Source organism: Erinaceus europaeus, chromosome 22, assembly GCF_950295315.1.
Source record: "Erinaceus europaeus chromosome 22, mEriEur2.1, whole genome shotgun sequence".
NCBI classification, from domain to species: Eukaryota; Metazoa; Chordata; class Mammalia; order Eulipotyphla; family Erinaceidae; genus Erinaceus; species Erinaceus europaeus.
The window spans coordinates 1,546,102-1,558,251 of record NC_080183.1 but is presented as its reverse complement, the minus strand read 5'-3'; the positions used below and the strand labels follow the sequence as shown (position 1 = coordinate 1,558,251).

General features: G+C 60.3%; 1 protein-coding gene across 10 annotated transcripts in view; it reads right to left on the bottom strand.

Moving 5' to 3' along the window:
- CLMN (calmin) overlaps positions 1 to 11,714 on the bottom strand; it is a 59,520-nt gene extending 47,806 nt beyond the window's left edge. For 5 of the 10 annotated variants that reach the window (XM_060181006.1, XM_060181005.1, XM_060181009.1 and 2 more), the window contains exon 1: positions 11,518 to 11,713. In XM_060181006.1, the coding sequence (XP_060036989.1) occupies positions 11,518 to 11,599 (82 nt within the window). In that variant the 5' untranslated portion in view covers positions 11,600 to 11,713. Of the gene's footprint in view, positions 1 to 11,517 lie in introns of all 10 variants that reach the window. The other 5 variants (XM_060181007.1, XM_060181008.1, XM_060181015.1 and 2 more) reach the window with 4 other exon arrangements.
- Positions 11,715 to 12,150: the final 436 nt, after the last annotated feature.

The window sequence follows — 12,150 nt, the reverse complement described above, 5'->3', positions numbered from 1 at the left end:
TCCACTGCTCCTGGAGGCCATTTTCTCAAGTTTAGTTTTTAATTTCTATTTTTATTTGACAGGGCAGAGAGAAATTGAAAGGGAAGGGGAGACAGAGAGGGAGAGAGGGGGGCCAGGAGGTTGTCACACCTGGTCGAGCACATACACTACAGTGTCCAAGGACCCAGGTTCAAGCCCCCAGCCCCCAGCTGCAGGGGGGAATCTTCACCAGCAGTGAAGCAGGGCTGCAGGTGTCTCTCTTTCTCTCTATCTCCCCCTTCCATCTCAATTTCTCTCTGTCTCTACCCAATAAGTAAACACAGTATCGAGGCCAGGCAGTACCACACCCAGAGAAGTGCGCATAGTGCCATATACAAAGACCTGAGCAAGGGTCCGGGTTCGAGCTCCCCACTGCCCACCTGCAAGAAGGACGCGTCATAAGAGATGGCGCAGGTCTGCAGGTGTCTGTCTTTCTCTCTCCCTCTCCCTCCTCTCTGTCCTATACAATAAAATGGGGAAAATGACCGCCCAAGCAGAGGATTCGTAGTCCCGGCATTGAGGCCCAGAAATAACCCTGGAGAGGATGAATAAATAAATAAAATATTCAAAGGGATGGGGCAGAGCACCTTGCTAAGTGCACGTGTCACCATGCACAAGGACCCAGGTTCGAGCCCCTGGTCCCCACCTGCAGGGGGGGAGCTTCATGAGCAGGGCTGCAGGTGTCTCTCTCTCTCTCCCCCTTTCTGTCCCCTTTTCCCTCTCAATTTCTGTCACATCAAATAGAATAAATTTGAGAGACAGAGGCACAACTCACATAAGGCGTTGGGTGGCTGGAGCAGAAACAGGCAGGCGGTAGCCCTGGTGACGAGTGGCGACATTCAACAGGTGGGAGGTGAGGTACGCCCTGTCAGACTGGGCATGGCGGGCCAGCCAGGGACGCACCTGTCACACGCCGGGCACACAGGTGCCAGCAGCCTGGGATGGCTCTGTAAACAGACCTCTCCCGCCTCCAGGACGAGCTCACCCAATGGTGTCAGAGGCTCTGCCCTTCTGAGGACCCACAAGGAACAGGACCATGGCGGGCTGCCATGTCCCCACAGACACCCGGAAACAGCACCGGGCAGCTGGGCGCCACACCTCCCCAAAGAAGTCGCCTCTGGGCACACTTGGGTGCCTGTTCTCTTTTCTTTATTTGATGGAACAGAGAAAAATTGAGAAGACAGGAGAAGACAGGAGAGGGAGACCTGCAGCCCTGCTTCGCCACTTGTGAAGCTTCCCCCCTGCAGGTGGCAACGGGGGATTGAACCCGGGTCCGTGTGCATTGTGATGGCCCCAAGAGGACACTCTCAAAACCGGAGGTGACCCCAGTCGTGTAAGAGGCCTTGGCGGGAGCTGGCACGGCCCATGGCCCGAACCCGGTCCCCAGTGCGCTGGAGGAAGCTCTGGTGCTGTAGCATGTCTGTCTCTCTGTCTCTCTCAGTCTGCTTGGAGCAGTGAAGCTCTAGTGAGAGAGAGAGAGAATAAAGGAAACAAGGAAGAACAGAACAGAAGAGAAACACAACCCAAAGAGAGGGCTCCCCAGCCCTCCCTCCCTGAGGGAGCAGAAGTCAGACCCCCGCCGCGGACACCCTGACTGACTCTCTTCCCAAGGACAGGGTGCCCTCCGCTGCAGCCTCAGCCCCCGGCAGCCCCCCTTCTCACTCCGGAGCTCACTGACCACCCCCTGCTTTCTGGAGCCCCCGGCTGGGCGCAGGGCAAGCACCCCCATGGTAACGCCAGCTCCCGGGGGGCCGGGTCTGCACGAGGGTGGCCCCCCAGGAAGTGGGAGGCAGGCCCCATCCCTGCCTGTCCAGGGTCACAAGGAGAGCAGCCCAGCTCCCCAGGCAGGGCCAGAGGGCAGGGGACAGGCCATCCCGCCCACCACCAGAGTCAAAGGCAAGTGCAGGGGAGAGAGGGTGAGGGTGACAGCTAGCGCTCCTCCCCTCCCTCCTGATTTGTCCCTAAGCCTTGGCTAATTTGTTTGTAAATCACATCAAACAAACATGTTTATTTGGAAGCCTTCTGGGAAGCCAGCCAAGCTCCCGGATCTGTAATCTCCTGGACCTGCCAGGAGGGGCTCCCTGCTGGTGGGGCACTGTCCCCCAGGGGCCGGGGTCCTGAACAAGGAAGACCCCTGCCTCTCACAGCAGAGGAATGCTGAGGAGGAGGGAGGGAGAGAGGGAGTGAAGGAAGTGGAGGCATGAGAGAGAGGGAGGGTAGGATGGGTAACAAGAGGGAGAAAAGGATAGCCATAGAACAGAAGAAACCAAGGAGGACAAGGGAGGGGGGTCAAGGCCCCGGGTTCAAGCCTCCCCGGGTCCCCACCTACAGGGGGAAGGCTCACGAGTGGTGGAGCAGGGCTGCAGGTGTCTATCTCCCTTTCCTTCTCAATCTCTCTCTGTCCTGTCAAAATAAAGCTCAAATGAGAGAGAGAAAAGAGACAGAGAGGAGAGACAGCCATGAAGCTCCTTCCTCCCTGCTGGCGTGGCTCGGACCCAGGGCCTCCCACATGGCAAAGCAGACCCTCTACCAGATAGCTATGTCCAAGCCTCAAACCCCTCCTCCTCCAGGGGGCCGGGCCGGCTCCCCTCCCCGGGGTTTGCTGTGGGGAGGCAGAGGGGGGTAAGGAGGGGACACTCCAGGCAGGCTGGGAGGGAAGTCATAGACTCCATGTTTACCAGACGCTGGGGCGGGGGGGGGGGGGGGGGGGGGCGTCTGCCGCGCCCCTCCTGCCGGTATCAAGTCAGCCGGGCACTGTCTCCTTGAGCCCCGGGAGAATAACCTGGACTCTGGCCAGGAGGAAGGGCTTCACTTTAAAATGGGGCACTGGTGATCTCCCCCAGGCAGTGTGGGGCTCTCACTGGGGGCCTGGGCAGTTGCTTCCTAGGCAGGAACGCAGCACTGAACAGGGTAGAAGCCTCAGGTCCTGTTCCCTCCTGGGGAGACCACGTGGGCAGCGTGAGGACAATGGCAAGGAGGCCCAGAGGGTGGCCAGTTGGTCTGTGTCCCCTGTCCCAGGTCTCCTAACTGCGGCTGTCCCTCCTCCAGGGGACACAGGCAGGAAAAGGCTTCTCCAAAGAGGCTCAAACTCAAGGTCCCCATGGAAAGGGTTGAGCATGGGGGCAGGAAGAATTTAGAGGTTGAGTCCTTCTGGAAGTCTCTAGCCCTGCAGCCCGGCAGAGGTCTGCCTCATCCGTGGGGGTGGGAAGAGGGCTCACCAACCAGCAGGAAAGCCCCAAAGACCCCCAGGGTGTCCCCAGGATACACCCCAGCGAGGCACCCACAACGGAAGCTTCCAGTCACAGAGCCTCACCACTGTGCACGGAGCCCGCAGCACCCCCACCCCAACTCTTCAATCTGAGCCCAAGACAGATCCAAGACACGGTCGTGGAAAGCTCTGGAGTGCACCAGACAAGGCAGGCTTGATCCGGTCACAGTGCAGGGGACCCAGAGATGACAAGGCCCAGTCACCCATCCTGCCCAGATAAGGCTCTGTCCCCAGGCCACAAGAGCTCTGCTACTCAGAGAGGAGCAGGGAGACCACAGGGGCCAAGGGGCCAACCCCCCCCGCCCCGCCCCCGCTGCTCGGGATTATTCTCATGTCACCGACCAAGTTGAAGAACTTGCCTGAAGCCTCAAAGCAAGTGGGTGACAGAGCTGGGCCCCAAAGCAGGCCATCGGGTGGGCGGGCCCTGCGGCCTCGGTTACCGCGTCTGAAACGCCCCCAGTTCAGCATTAATATTCTCTGAGGGTCAGGCAGCCTGAATGGAGACTGGGCTTCTTAATAAGAAAAAGCTGCCCTGCATTTAAAGCGAAATGTGAGAGATGAACATAAGAAGAATAAAATTGATGGAGTCACTTAGAAAGTCAGATTTAAAAAAAAGAAAGGAAGAAAATGGAAAGTAGAAAAGATTAAGAAAATTAGAGAGTCAGGACTGATTGTCCGAATCAAAGGCATTCTCGAAGGTCAGAGGATACCAAGAGCAGAGGGGCCGGGCGGAGGCTCACCCCGCTGACTGCATGTGTCACCATGCTCAAGCGTCCGGGTTCTAGCCCCCGTCCCCACCTGCAGGGGAAGCTTCATGAGCGGTGGAGCAGGGCTGCAGGCCTCTCTCTCTCTCTCTCTCCCTCTCTCTCTCTCTCTCTCTCTCTCCTTCCCTCTCAACTTCTCTCTGCCCTGGCAGATAAATCTTGATAAATAAGTAAACACGAGCAGAAGTCAGGACGGACAGATACAAGAGCAAACTCTCACAGAGACCAGCACTGAGACAGGTCGCCCTCAAGTCTTAGGGGCGGGGCCAAAAGACGGTTCTAGAAGCTTTCACAGAGAACAAAGCAGGTCCCAGGGAGGGCAGGAGGCAGCTCTGGGTTTCTCGACTGCAAATCCGGAAGCAGACGACAATGATCCTCCACCCTTGACTTTGACAGCCGGAGTCAAGAATCAGAGGAGAATGGAATCATATTGCCCTGAGAAACCTCAGAACATTTACAGGCCATCCCACCCCCAGCATCTCCTCTGGCTGTGCTCCTGCGTCCCAGGAGTGAGTCAAGACGGGGAACGGGAGAGGCAAGAGAAAGGGGGGACCCACAGCGACAGGGAGAGCTGGGCCCCGGGGCTGGAGCTCTGAGTCCCAGCTGAAGCAGGTGCTGCAGAAGAGAAGCCCAAGGGGCCTGCCTCTCACATCTGAGGAGAGACTGAGGGGCTCTCACATCTGAGGAGAGACTGAGGGGCTCTCACATCTGAGGAGAGACTGAGGGGCTCTCACATCTGAGGAGAGACTGAGGGGCTCTCACATCTGAGGAGAGACTGAGGGGCTCTCACATCTGAGGAGAGACTGAGGGGCTCTCACATCTGAGGAGAGACTGAGGGCCTCTCACATCTGAGGAGAGACTGAGGGGCAGCTGGGGCTCCGGGACAAGCCGGCACAGTGACAACGACAGGCAGTGTCCTCTCCCCGGGCGTCGGAAAGTGAAGCCGGGAAGGAAAGTGAGCGGTTTGCTACAGGCCCGAGCCCCACGCTGCCCCGGCCTGGTCTGACCTGGCCCGGCCCAAACCAGCAAGGAGACGTCCAGAGCTGGAGGACAGGGGAGGTCAGATGTTGAAAGTGGTAAGAGGGAAGCCAGCGCCTTCCTTTCCACAGGATGGAGGACCCCAGAGCCCAGGAGACCAGGATGAAGGAATCGGTGCATGTTGTCTCAATGACTAGAGGGAGAAGCCACTATCACCAGTCAAAATTGAAGAAGGAGGAGGAGGAGGAGGAGGAGGAGGAGGAGGAGGAGGAGGAGGAGGAGAAGGTCTCTCTCTAATATTAAAAAAAATAAAATGCTAAAAAATATATACACCTACATATATATATTTCCAAGTCATCAGTGTTGGTAAGTCAGTAACGGAGGGACCACTGCTTTTCACACAAAACTGGAGAATCCCTCCCCCATCTCAGGACACCCCTCCCCTTCTCAGCTCTCAGTTTCTGTAAGCGAGACTGGCGAGGAGGCCAGGCTGTGGGGCGAGGTGCAGACACCTGGGGCGCAGCGTCTAGATCAGGATGAACTGGCAGAGGCTGGGGGCCAGGTGGCGGCACACCTGGTACAGTGCACACGCTACAGTCCACAAGGACCTGGGTTCAAGCCCCTGGTCCCTGCCTGCAGGGGGAAAGCTTCATGACTGGTGAAGCAGGTCTGCAGGTGTCTCTCTCTCTCTTTCCCCATTTCCCCTCCTCTCTCCATTTCTCTCTGTCCTGTCCAACAACAGCAGCAATAACAACAATAATAATAATAACAACGATAAACAACAAGGGTGACAAAAGGGGGAAAATGGCCTCCAGGAGCAGTGAATTCATACTGCAGGCACCAAGCCCCAGTGATAACCCTGGAGGCATATATAATAAATTAAATTAAAAATTATTTTTTTTAATTTTTAAATAAAAAACTGGAGTCTAGAAAGCATCTATCCAGAGCTGCAAATTCTCCTCCCCAGGGTGGGCTGAGAGTGGGTGGAGGGTCCCAGGGCGCAGAAGTGGAGTCCTTGAGTTCAGCCCACCCAGGCAGGGTCCCAGTCATATTTTTGGTGTGAGGGGAGCCACCTGGACAGGGGGACAGAGAGGGTCTGAGCCGGGCGGCGGACTCTGTGTGGCTAGGCCGGGTCCCCTCCAGGGAGCCAGAGAGGCGGGGGCCAGTGCACGGCGGCTCCTCCCAGGGCCAAAGGGACAGTGGCCCTGCAGCTGAAGATGAGAACATTAGTAGAAACAGATCCAGGGGGAAGGTTCAGAGGAGAGGCCCCTGAAAGCCAGGACAGGGACGGGGGACAAGGGGCAGGGTGCCAGGGTGCCAAGGTGCCAGCCTGGACCAACCCATGCCCCCACCTGCTGACTGCTGGCCCCTGGGCCCCCTCCCCACCCCCTGCCCCAGTTCCCAGCAGGAAGGCCTCAGAGGGCTGCGGGAAGTATGTCACACCGGAGAGAATTTAAAATAGTTTAAGAGAGATATAAATATCACAAAGGCTCCCCCCAACCCCCCGACACCCCCAAGGAGGGCAGAGTGACGTCACCAGGATCTAAAGGTCCCCGTAGCCAGACCCCAAGTCCTGCAGGAACCGGCTGCAAGCTGACAGAGGGGACTGGAAAGACGCCCACAATGCTCTCAGGCCACCTCCTCCTGGGTGGACGTGAAAGCCCCTCTCGATGCCTGTGTCTGCAGGGGCTGGGGGGCCCCCAGGCCTACAAGTGTCCCCGACATGTAGCTGAGAGTGTGAGTCTGGAAGTCACAGCCTCTGCATTCCCTGGGGATCAGGGACACAGCCAAGTGGGTTTGGAGGGTCCTTGTCTGAGGCAGCTCAACTCTGCCACCAGTCAGATGAACAGACAGACGTAAAAACCATGTGCCAATAAAGTTTTACTCACAAGAAGCTGGCGGTGGGTGTGGACGACGTGCCAACCGCTGGGTGTGGGGGGCGGTAGCGCAGCGGGTTAAGCGCACGTGGCACAAAGTTTAAGGATCCCGGTTCGAGCCCCCGACTCCCCACCTGCAGGGGAGTCGCTTCACAGGCGGTGAAGCAGGTCTGCAGGTGTCTGTCTCTCTCTCTCCCCCTCTGTCTTCCCCTCCTCTCTCTGTTTCTTTCTGTCCTATCCAACAACAACATCAAAAACAATAAAAAATAAGGGCAACTAAAGGGAAAATAAATATTTTTAAAAACTTAAAAAAAACTTTATTTGCAAAGACAGGAAGGCACAGACAGTAAGCAAATGAATGGGCAATGGCCTGCATTCTGCTTGAAACTATTCACAAAGGCAGGCAGGGGGCCAGATGGGGCCCGCAGACCACAGCTTCCCAACCCCTTTGTTCTGATAAGAAAAAAAGAAAAGAAAAGGAAAGAAATAAAGGTCCGGTGGTGGTGCACCTGGCTGAGTGCACCTGTTACCATGCACAAGGACCCAGGTTCAAGCCCCCAGTCCCCACCTGCAGGGGGGAAGCTTCACTAATGTGGAAGCAGGTCTGCAGGGGTCTCTCTCCCTGTCTCCCCCTTCCCTCTCAATGTCTGTCTCTACCCAATACAATATTTAAAATATATAGATATGGTGTGGGGTGGGGTAGGGAAGAGAAGGAAAGGTTGCTATGGAAACCACTGTCAAAGGTTCAATCACCAGAGAGCCTAGTGGCTGGCTCTGCTCTCCGCCCTGCTGCAGCCTGACGGCCAGGGAATGCCCACGGCCTCAGCCCCACAGTCTGGCAGGCGACCATCCAGCAGGTCAGTGAAGATGTGAGCATGGCCTCTTCCACACTCGGAGGCTCCCCAAAGCTTGGTGATCCGGTCAAGCTCTGAGGGGGTCTAGGTCCCGAGCCCTGGCTGCTGACCTAGAAGCCTCCTGCCACGCCTGCTGCCAACAGACCCAGAAGGTTGGGGGCTCGGCCTGGCTCCCACAAGCTGGGCCACGGGTCCCCGAATCCTCACGCCGTGCACGTGGGAAGCCAGGAGGCAGGAGGCCCTGCACCCACATGGGGCTCAACTTCCCTTCCCTACCCAAACATTCGCGTCTGCCCATGGCTTCCTGTCTCTGCAAATAAAGTTTTATTGGCACCAGGCCCCTACCCAGTGCCTTGCCCATTGTCCACCTTGGGCAAACAGCTTCACCTTCTGCTCCAGAAACAGCACCCACCTCCCAGGCCTGTCGGGAAGCTGAAAGGAAGCAGAGAGTGCCCTACCCGGCCACGCACGTCTCAAGGTCCAGGGGGCTGTGGGCACCTCTGTCCGCCCCAAGTCAGGGCTCCTGTTTCCTGGGGGAGCCTTCTGTCCAGGGAGCGAGTCAGCCGTGGACGCCCGGTGTCCCCAGCTAACTGCACCCCCTCGACCCCCACCCCCAGGGAACAGGTCTCAGCCTCGGGGCTGAGGGGCAGGGGGAGGCTCACAGTCCCTCGGGCTCTGGGGCAGAGGAAGCAGCCCCAAGCTGCACAGCCACAGCTGCGAAGCCCCAGGCTGGCCGGGTGCCCACGACTGCCTCTCCCTCCAGTGGGCACCGCCCTCCCCCATGTGCTGGGCACCCGGCTCCCCGAGACAGAGAAGGGCTGTGAAGTTCAGGGAGCGTGAGGCCTAGCCCCCGACCCCCGAATGGACGTTCAGCCGGACACTGAGCTCACAGCAGGAAGGAGGGAGAAGGCACAGCCTTGTCTTCAGAAAGGTTACAAGACCCCGGCCGGGCGGTGGCACAGCAGGTTAAGTGTACATAATATAAAGTGCAGGGACCTATGCAAGGATCCCGGTTCGAGCCCCCGGCTCCCCGCCTGCAGGGAGGGTCACTTCATGAGCAGTGAAGCAGGTCTGCAGGTGTCTTTCTCTCCTCCATCTTCCCCTCCTCTACTTCTCTCTGTCCTACCCAATTAAATGGAAAAAATGGCCAGTGGATTCATAGCGCAGGCACCAAGCCTCAGCAATAACCTTGGAGGAGGAGAGGGGAGGAGGGGAGAGGAGGATAGAGGAGGGGAGAGGAGGGGAGAGGAGGAGAGAGAAGAGGAGGGGAGAGGAGAGAGACGAGACGAGACCAGTGCCACCCCCAGCATGTCAGAGCTCTGGCCCAGGCCCTGCTGCCAGGCCAGTGCCCCCATGGCTCTGAGGACATGGGGGCCACCAGGCCAGGCTACCATCTCCGTGACTCCTCTGGGGTCACTTCCGGCTGCCTGCAGGGAACTCCCTGGGCAGGGCATCGCCACCTCGGCGCAGAGGGACATGGTGCCTGGCCAGGGCCCTTCTGTGACCCACACCTCTGCTTCCAGGCTCATTTATTCACCAGTGAGGAGAGAGAGAAAAATCAGCACCGCACCAGCATCTGTGATGCTGGGGATCCAACTCAGGACCACTGCCAGCCTGCCACCTCCCCAGCTGTGACAAAGGTCTCGCGAGCCCTGCAGGGGCGCCCAGGACAGAGCCTGCCGGGTCCAGCAGGGGGTGACGGCTCTCCAGTACCCCCGCCCCACTCAGCCTGCCCTCCGCCTACATCACAATGGGACCTGTCCGGGTTCCGGAACCCGAGCCAGCGGGCACAGTGTCCCCAAGCCCCTCCCTGTTGACAGAAGGAGAGCCTGAAAGGCAATCAGTGACCCTCAGAGCCACCATTATTGAACCCGGGACCACAGCCTCAGGCCCACCAGGGCCAGAGCTCTCTGGGACACATTATCGAGCACAGGAGGAAGCCGGGACCCCCTAGGCCCTGGGTTTGCATGAGCCAGGTCCCCGGGGAGCCAGGGGGGACAGCCACTAGCTGGGCCCTGCACTGGGGCGCAACCTCCTGACGGCCACAGAGACAGGGAGAGAGAGAGTGTGTGCACAGCTCTGGGGAGAGACGGAGACAAAGGGGGCCATGGAGAGAGACCTGTACCCACCGTGCCCCAGGACCCGACACTTTATGACCCATTTGCACTCACCCTCCCAACTGCCCCCATGCAGCTGACACACTGGGGTAAAGTCGCAGAGGGACGGACACCAGAGCTCTGCACTGCTGGGCCCCGGCCGGCCGCTGAGAGGCACAAGGACCATGTCCAGGGAACGAGACTGTCCCCAGCCGGCCCGCTGTGACGTTAGCCAGCACGGCTCTGCAAACTGGCCGGTGATGTACAAACAACCCCCCATCAGACACGGCTGTGTAAAAATTCCGTAAAAGAATAAATAAAATAAACACATAGATCCGGCAAGTGCCAGCAGGGCCTGGAGAGGGAAAGCCCAGTTCAGTCCCAGTTCAAGAGGCAGAACGTGAGGGCCAGTCGGGAAAGCTGTCCCCTTGTGGAGTGGGGGGCGGGGCACGGGGGTGACCGGTCTGGGAGAGCTGGAGGGGCATCTCAACCCGGGTGGTGAGCCCGTGGGGCAGAGCTGCCAGGCTGGCACAGTCAGTGTGCCTTCTCTAAACGTGCCCCGACAGCAGAGCCTGTGGGTGTCTTTATTTGCTGTGGTGGCTGCGCAGCGAACTCCTACCCGACGGTCAGGTCCCGCGGCAAAATGCCCTCCTTCTTAAAGGTGGGGGCCACCCGCTCTTATCAACAAGCTGCCCCCTTCACCAAGATGCCATGTGGACACTGGGAACCGAGAGGACAGGAGGGAGGGACAGGCGGCCTCCGCAGTGACCACTGGGCGCTGGCAGTTGCTTGAGACGACGCACAGGACTGCCAGGTGCCAGCTCAGCCCCAGACCCCTGTGCCCCCAACACGGTGGAGCTGTTCTTGGTCACAGAGCTGAGCGTGAAGGGCTGCAGGGCCTCCTGCGAACCTCAGCTGGAGCCTGAGGACCCTCCAGGGACGTGGGGCGCCCCTCCCCTGGCTCACCTCTGCCCACAGCTCTGACCTTGCCCAGCCTAGGGCGCAGCCGGCCACGTGGGCTTCCAGGAGACATTCCCCCAGGTGTAATGTTTAAGCCCGGCTGCTCCCCGCCCCCACTGGCTGCACCCTCGCTGCCGGGGCACCCACGGGGGTGCGGGGTGCGGGGCGCCTCGCTGGGGGCCTCCCTGCCCCAGCCTGCAGGGGCGGCTCCTGCAGAAAGTCCCAGGGCCCTGGAGAGGCCGGAAGTGGCCCTCTGTCCAGGGGCCTGGAGCCCTGGGGTGCGGGGTGGTCCCCGGGGTGAAGCCCTTCGGCCCGGCCCCTTCGCAGGGTGGGCCCAGGGTCCCTCCACCGCCAGCCCTGCCCTCCTGACCCCTGGCCCGCCTCTCCGGTGCCCCTCCCCCTGTGACACCGCCCCCGCTTCCCTCCTTCAACACCCCCTCCAGGTAGTCGGGGGCCGAGCAAGTCGCAGGCTGGCGCCAGGCCCGGCCACCCCGCCCCCCGCCTAGAAACTTCGGCGAAGTGTCCCCAGGGGCTGGGGTGGGCTGGGGTGGGGCTGGGGCTGCTCCCCCAGGAAGGGGCCTGAGCCCCCACTAACAGAGGCGGGGTTAGCTGTGCATCCCGCGCAAGCTCCCGGCAGTGGAGAGGCGCGATGCTCGCCTCTGGGATGCCCAGCACCCGGGGTGGGGGAGCGGGGGCGCCCACCTTGCAGGTTCTGCACGCGGATGTCGCTGATCTGACCGATGAGCTCCTCCCGCCGGAACCAGTCCCACTCGTGCACCGCCATGGGGACCGGGGACCCGGCCGGGGCCGGGCGGGGCGCGCGGTGGAGCCGCCCCCGGTGCCGCGGGGCTCCGGCGGCGGTGCTGGGCGCCCGGCTCGGCTCCGAGCCCCGTCCGGGGGGCGGGGCGGAGGCGGGGCTCGCGCCGGGTCCTCCTTTTTTGTTTTTTTCCGGGGTGTTTGTCGCGGGGATTGTTTGCTTGCAAACGCGCGGTCCCGCCCTCCTCCCCCCGCCGCCCCCCCAGATTGTGATGCGGGGTGACGCCGCGGGGCGGGGGCGGGGGGGGACCCCGGGCGCAGGACCTGCTCCCCTGCTGCAAGGCCTCCCTCTGCGGCCCCACCAAGGCTGGTGAGACACCCCCCCCCCCGCCCCTCACGACTCGGGGTGTCGCCCCTGCAGAGAGGAGGGTCCCCGGGGCCTGGGGAGCAGGGAAGGGGTGCGTGGTGGTGTGGAGTTGGCCTGTGTCTTCTGTCCCCAGGTTGTTTGGGGGGCTGTGTGTCAGGGCCTCTTTCCTGGGCTTGGATATTGGGACCCTTTTCTGTCCAGGTTTGGGGAGG